Source organism: Dendronephthya gigantea, unplaced genomic scaffold (genome assembly GCF_004324835.1).
Source record: "Dendronephthya gigantea isolate DGI-Jeju-01 unplaced genomic scaffold, DenGig_1.0 000030F, whole genome shotgun sequence".
Taxonomy (NCBI): Eukaryota; Metazoa; Cnidaria; class Anthozoa; order Malacalcyonacea; family Nephtheidae; genus Dendronephthya; species Dendronephthya gigantea.
This window is the reverse complement of record NW_021163040.1, coordinates 1,014,804-1,022,754: the sequence shown is the minus strand read 5'-3', so window position 1 is coordinate 1,022,754 and position 7,951 is coordinate 1,014,804. Positions and strand designations below refer to the sequence as shown.

The window sequence follows — 7,951 nt, the reverse complement described above, 5'->3', positions numbered from 1 at the left end:
TCTAATCTAGCCAATAATCTACTTCCTGACAAGAATCACATGACGTTTAAAGTAGAATGCCTATAGTGAATAATGTGACAGGCCTAGGTTTGTATAGTGTTGACTGTTAAGAATAGTTTGAATGAGACGTCGGAGATATATTTACAGTAAATTAAGTATTCAGGTAAGGAAGTCTTTAAATCCGTGTCACAATTGAAAACACGGCATGATGTGATGTAACAGGTATTATCATTCACTTATAGTATTCTCAATTTTGATTGGTGAATTTACCTGCAGTTAACTGCGTGCAAATAATACTCAGCTGCAAATAATACTCTGAGCATGCGCATTAATGTCAATTTTATAAACAATGGCGACTCGCTTTGCCGAACTGTCCGATAAAACGAACTCAAAATTGAAAATTAAGTGGTGAATGAATTGAAAATTGAGTGGTGAATGATAAAACAATTATTGAACTCGGTTCTCGCAAAATATCGTGATTTGTCGGTGGCTCGCAGATCAATTATTTGCCTCTGCCTTCGGCATCGGCAAATAATTGATCTGCTCGCCACCGACAAATCACGATATTTTGCTCGACCTCGTCCAATAATTTATAATTGTCACAGACACAGTCACATGACATGCAGGACGTTAATTTGAACAATATCAGGAAGGGCAGGAAGTTAAAGTCGTATAGACAATCATAGATTGGATATGCATGTTAACCGTGAAAATAGTACGAGAAACTCCTCGCAACATCTTCCCTCTAATAAATCACCATGTTTCGCAAGTTCAAACAAATTGGTCTACTTGGACTCTGGCGTTAGACTTGATTTGAGGAGTTATGCGCGGAAGAGCATCGCGTCATTTTCGACGTCATTGTTATTTTACAATCTGCAGTGTTCCAGAGTTACCCGGAGCGTACGCAAAACGGCACGGCACGTTTTGTGATCAGCTACAAGAAAATTTATGTGACAAACGACCTCGGGTTATTACAAAAAATAAAAAAAAACTTTGAAAAAAATGATTTGAAGCCTAAATTTATTTTTAAGTTTCTAAACTAAACTATACGTTGCAGGTAGATTGGTGGTTAACTTTGCGAAAACCATGCACCGTTATTAAATTAAACTTTAAATTGTTTAGATGTTTGTTAACGATTGTAAAAAGAGTATTTACCTTAGGCTCAGTTAATTACACTGAGAGAAACTTCAACTTTGTCTTGGTTTTTATTTTAGTTTTTACAATAATATTCCGGCTTCGCCTTCGGTGAATAATGTAGGGGGGCCGGATGGAATTGTTGGCGGTGGGGGCAAAGTTTTAGAAAAGGCCATGCACACCGAGAGAAAGCCTAAACTAAGGTAGACACAGGTCAGTTGCAGCAGATCCATAGGAGGATGTACTTTCAATAATATTAGGACTCAATAATATTATCCGTGCGAAGAGAGCACATTAGGCATAGCTATAATATATTATGATTTTTGGCACTTCACTCTATGCAGGTAAATTCTAGAGGTTCAAAGGGTCTTAATTTCGAGTGGAATTATGCTGACACACTATCGGTCCTCAGGAATCGAATCTACGCTTTTGCAATGCCGGTGCAATGCTCTTGCCACTAACCTGCAGTGCAAGCGTGCATGGTTAATGTGCATATATACAAGAGGAAGCGTGGTTATATAATGTGTATATACCATATACTTTAATTATATGATTAAATATATTAATTAACATAAATTATAATATTAAAGGTCGTTTACACAACAACAGTACAAACTCTGCCGCTATGGAAAATCCAATGGCCGGTTGTTCTAGAGGCGCGCATAGCTTAAACGGCGGATAATTTAAAAATGGAAAACAAAATCACATATTTATTGGACAAATGAGCAGAAATATTTCCATGTAAATAGCTTTATTTCTAATGGACTAAATGCATAAGATGTAGTTGCAGTCATTCACAAGATGTATGAGAGTATTTTGAAACTTTGGCTTATCCATCGTTTAAGCTTAACGCCTTTCGAACAACCGCGGCCACAGAAGAAATTCCGATAACTATTTCAAAAGTTGTATAATTTTTAGACACAATGACATGCAATGTTTGTGTGTACAGCATCTAACGTTATACAGACTCAGCCTGTTTTACTAGCTGAAGTATTTCAGTTAGTACATGTTTATATATGATAGATATAATCATGATATATATATATATATATATATATATATATATATATATATATATATTAATATATATATATATATATATATACAAATTCCCTGAATATTTTACATGCCATTCAAGCATCGAAATAGCAAGAACTGCATGCCAAGTATTTAAGATTTTTTCGCCCAAACGACCTACAAAAATCTCGGTGTTCAGCAAGTCAGATTTCGTGTGTTCTTATGAGAATCTGTATGCATTACCCAGGTTATACGATGTGAGTAAGCACTGCAGCAACATACTTCATTATAGATATTGTCTTTCTGTGTATTTTACACAAATATGCAGTTATATAAATGACTTGTTATTATGAATTTTCCCATGCAATGGGCTTCAGAAACTATTATCTGAAACATCTCTTTATAATTATAAATAATAAGGATTATAAAGGTTCGTTCGACGTTTGAATTGGGCCGTAACCTAACAGATACTTTTCAACACCTTGAAGGCTTCCTTTCTCAAAATTGGCCTTGTCCAAAAGAAGATGATCGAGTTAAGTATGGTATTAACTCCGAGAGTTGCAACATACCACGAAATCACGACTCGATAGATTATCAGGCTTTTTTCCAAATAGTAAATGTTGAGAAACTCGCCGGGAATGCAGCAGATGTAGAATGTGCCAACGACCAGCGCACAGGACTTAGTCAGCTTTACCTCTCTCAGGGAATACCGTCTTGCAGTACGACCTGTCTGAGGTTTTTGTTCGCTTTGGTCGCTGCTTGTGCTGTTGCTCGTGCTGTATCTTGGGTGTCGCAATCTTTTCCTTGTCGAGCATAAGATACGAGCGTAGCAAAATGTGTGGAGGAAGAAAGGAATAATCGCATAGGCACCGCAAAATATGTAGTAAAATATCACTGATACTCCAGCTAATGGCACGATGACAAATGTGACCAATATCACCCCAACAGTGTACATCACAAATGTCTTCTTTCGAAGGTAAATGCGATGGGCAATTGGATGCAAGACACCCATGTATCTCTCGAAGGTTAGCGCGCATAAAGATGCCAGCGACAGTCCCCACGGTATGAATGCGATTGTCGAAAGTGCGAAACTTAACTTGCAGTTTACCCCACCGTAAACTTCGCTGAGATGAAGAAACGTGAACAATGGAAGCGTAAGGAATCCGACAGTCAAGTCGGCCATTGATTGAATAAGAACGGGAAAATGGCAAATTTTACTGCCCAAAATTTTACTTTTCAATATTGTGAGGACGGTTATACCATTCAAAAGTATCACCGGTATGGTTAGGACAGCGCATATCACAGAGGAAACGACTTGGCTGATGACATATTCATTTGAAGGGAATTCTTCAATAACGTAATATGGGTAGCCAGCAATGGAGCACTCTTCTAATCCTGTGTTGAGGGATTTGTTATTCATCTTTCGATTTCATATGTTGTGCTTGCCTCACTGAACGATCCTGTTCTGTACTGTATATCTAGATAAAAAAGTTAAATTCAATGATCACGCTGGTGAGAATAGATGCTGGATTCTCACTATCTGTATTTGATCTTTTTTACAAAACCAGAAAGGAAAGGCTGCAGCTAACTAAAGAGTGGATATAGAATTGTTTGAGTTATTCCCAACCATCCCTTTTTAGTCACTGGTCATCTCTGGAACAATGAAATATCTATAAAAGGAGATTATACACAAACACAATATCCAATGCAAATGACCACCTGTTCAATCGATCTTAAAGATTCTTGTACTAGAGTCGTATGATTCTTAAGAGAAGACTCGAATTCCTGAGTCGAAATATAATATATGTAATTCAAATTTCATAAAATATTGATGGAGGAAACGTTGGGAAGACGACTTCGATTTCATATACTTAATTATTGCAAACTGTATGATTGATATACATGGGGGATGGATTTTCAAGACAACTTCAGTTCGTGCAATTGCATCAATTATCGTCAACAATTATCAGCTATATATAACGGGAGAGTTTTATAAATCGCTAAATATTACGATATCCATTGTTTAATTAGGTATAAAGTTTTTCTCTCCATACAAAAAACTTCCTCTGATTAAATAATTAACATGCCTCTAGAACAGAGGTTCTGTAATCCTACGCGTTCTTATAGACGACACACCACAATTAGCGTTGGTGGACGGATCGAACAAAGATAAGATTTTTCGCGCAATGTAAAGAAAGACCCAATACAGAGATTATGTATAAGGATCAGTAACAACAGAAATGATACCAGGTTGCTTGTAGCTTAGCAGGACGAGAACAACCAGAAAATATTAATCGTGATGATAATTTAAAAACGTTAATAATAAAATTACGATTTGAAGGAGAACGAAGAACCTTATTTTGAAAAGCGTTCTCTGGTTGAAATATTAATTGATTAGGCCCTACTAGCTTTCGGCTATCAGTCTATCGATCAGCCTTCAACGGGTAGAATACAAATTTTAAAAGGACACTAACAATGAAATATGATGCAATTACAAGCAAATAACGTTTTTCAACGTTTTATAAGCATCGTATATTGTCCAGGAAGTGGCTTGTTATAAATTAATATTTCAACCAGAGAACATTTCTCAATAATTATGTTTAATTCTGGTCACAAAAGTACATTCCCCGTGCAAAAAAACTTCCTTCAACCGCGTCAATAAACATGTTTTTATAACAGAACTTTCGATCATAGAAGAAACAATGATAATGAGATATTACGCGCCTTGAGAGGCCAGGCAAAACAAAGTGTAAAAAAAGTCCAATACAGAGATCTCGTATATATATAATAACAAGATTCATGATGCCAGATATAGGTTGCTGTTTTTTCATGCAATCATTAAATGATTAAAATACCACACATTCTGTTACACTTTCACGTTCGATCAGCTTCTCTATAGAACGTTTGATCTTCTACATTTTTCTTGTGCTTATAGCTGCTATAGCTTATTGTAGCTCTCTGATCAAGTCGTGTATGCTACTCTGGATTCTTTGACTTTGTTCGTTCTTTGTTCCTTATACTGCAACAAAGCGTTTCTTTGTTCGTTATACTTATATAGTATATAGCAAAGCGTTTCTTTGTTCGTTATACTGTAGTATATAGCTAATTTTCGCGTATATACACGATCCAACGTAGTCGGATCCAATTCACTTCTGACGTATGGAATGTATTTTGTTATTGATAGGGCAGTACTGCAATATGACTATAGTTAATTTTCTGTGTATATGCGTTGCAAGGTAACAGAAAAAAACATCCATCAGAAGTGAATTGGATAGGACAAAAATTGATCGTAAGACAGCGGACAAAATATAACAGAATAGATATGCAATGACGGCCGAACCAAAAGCAAAACGTTTTGACGAAAAGAGAAGATGAATAACCTTAAGTTATAATATATTGGATTTATCGAGTTGCGCATTTCATGCTTATGCCCAATCTCGATTAGAGTTCGTATAATCGCATGGACAAATTACTGCTGACTCTCGTGGCCGCGACAATGATAAATACTATATATGCATGGATTAAAAACAAATATTAACCTTTGTCAAAATGTAAGAAATTATATGTTCAAACATTTCTTGTTGATACTATGTGCTAAACTTCCTGTCTTACTTATAAGGTTACGCCTTTAAGTGCGTGAGTATGATATACGTATAGTGTATATACAATTACGCTTCGGAAATTCTAGTTATAATCAGAAATGCATCAGACCTCAGCTGATCTCGCCAATTACAATGATCTACTTTCGTACGTTTTGAAATGTACATGATATGTACGTCAGCCTTTCATGCAGCTGCATGTGTTTCATTAAGTCAAGGTGGTTGCCGTTGGTGATCGTGTGTGCTGATGGTATATAGATGCAAAAATATAATGCTAAGCTAGCTGTATTACATTAATAGAATCGCATTTGTGAAACATATGCCACATTAAAATGAAATTACGTATATACAATTTATAAGTGAACCTACCCGCGTGTCCAAACAAGCAAATGACGCCAAAATTTTTATTCAAACTTCCGAATGAGAAATTGTGGCCTCGCACGATGCCAGACCGCACCTAAATTAACTTCGTAGCAGACGTGCAGCTACAAGTATAGCGTATTCACTTCCTGGTTCCGCATTCTTGCAACAGGGAAACCTCTTTAAGCTATAGGGCTAAAAAACACCTATGATCATGACATCCGGTATGAAAAATTCCAGTGTCATATTGCTGAAATTTAGCAACTTGATAATGACTTATTGCTTGTCAAGCTTACTAGAAAATGATAAGTTCGTTGTGTTTACCCTGTGACACAAACATATTAAATATGTGTACACTTTGTGTGACGTTAAAGCGAAGTTCGAATGGTCAGGTGCCCAGACACAAGCAAAGCAATATCGCAGTGTAGGCGACTTAAGAAAATAAAACAACAAAATTACACAGGATAATTAGTTTTCTCTGCCGTTGCTCATACTGAAGAAGATTTGACAGAAAATATCGTAGTCTGTAACCTGTAATATTAAACCATTATTATAGTCGAGTAAAAACGTTGAATATTCGACGAAGTCTATATAGGTGAATATTCACGATAACAACATATTATATATCAATACAATAGCATGTATTCAGTTATGTAAATCGATCGACCGATGGCAATGCTTAGAACAACTTGTTAAAGGCTGCTAGCGAATTTACACTTTTTTGGTGTTGATTGTTATAAAAGAGAACCATGCAGCATGGCGGTCTTCCAAAGAATGTTTCATGCAACCTCTATTATTAAACGTTATAAAGTATTTAAATTTAATCAATATCATAAAAGAATAGCCAGACTATATAGTTGATATTGAACCATGCAATTTGCTTCAAGCTTGCTTATAAAGCAACAAAGAAGAACGAATATTATAGAGACTCCATCCACTTACACGTACACAGAAATTCAAGAAGTTTAATTACAAAATTACAATATACATTTAACCTTGCGATTTCCGGCTGAGCCAGTGGCTATATTATGTCCTGAACATAACCTTACAGACTTTATGAAGGTTTAAATTTATAGGTATCTATATAGCGGATCGGGCGTATTCGGAAGAACAAAGTTATGGCGATCTTCCTTTACGTTCTGAGTAGCGCGCGTAATGGGAAACAGCCTTAATGAAAATATACCCCTTTATGTAGCTACATCATGCATGTTGTAGCTACATGCCTAAAAAATTAGAAATAATTCTTATCACAGGGAAAGATTTAAAATGATTCGACACCGTATAATAAACATTCATTTTACAATCGATATATAGACACTATATATATGTATATATATACAATATAACGAAATATTGCAAAAAAAACATGCATGCACCTCTATTTCAAGGCACATAGGAAAATGTATTGCTATATATAAGCTTACCTAATTTAGACAAGATCGAATTTACCAAATATATTTCGGCTCCAGAATCAACTACCTGTGAATTGTCAGATGATGCTTTATGTATACAGTGCTTCAGAACACACACACACTGACACATGAATTCATTATTCGGTCCTTAAACGCGTTGACGTTGTAGCAACATCGACCCCACCAGCTGCCAGAAACCTTAGCCTAGGCTTAGTTTGAATTCTGAAAACAAATCTACGGCTCAGCACATTACAGCTCGAAACACTGAGCCATATGCCGTTTTTTCCAATAACCGCGCGTTTTTGTATACGTGTGCATGTATACAATCGTTTGGCAGTTAAGGCTGCTTTCCACTTTATACGCGTCTTTTATACGCACGTATACGTGCTTTAAATGCTTTTAAATTTTTATTACTTAACATCTAGGTCA

General features: G+C 35.9%; 1 protein-coding gene across 1 annotated transcript; it reads right to left on the bottom strand.

The window, feature by feature from the left end:
* Nucleotides 1-2,249: 2,249 nt before the first annotated feature.
* LOC114524237 lies at nt 2,250-6,202 on the bottom strand. The gene is made up of 2 exons (XM_028545377.1): nt 6,120-6,202; nt 2,250-3,629 (listed from the first exon to the last, which is right to left on the bottom strand). Exon 2 carries the CDS (start codon nt 3,569-3,571, stop codon nt 2,612-2,614), a length of 960 nt encoding a protein of 319 aa, XP_028401178.1. The 5' UTR covers nt 3,572-3,629; nt 6,120-6,202; the 3' UTR covers nt 2,250-2,611.
* Between the last annotated feature and the right edge of the window lie 1,749 nt (nt 6,203-7,951).

What these genes read in the sequence shown, in the direction of transcription:
- LOC114524237 (XM_028545377.1), bottom strand. Translation starts at nt 3,571, where the DNA reads ATGAATAACAAATCCCTCAACACAGGATTAGAAGAGTGCTCCATTGCT.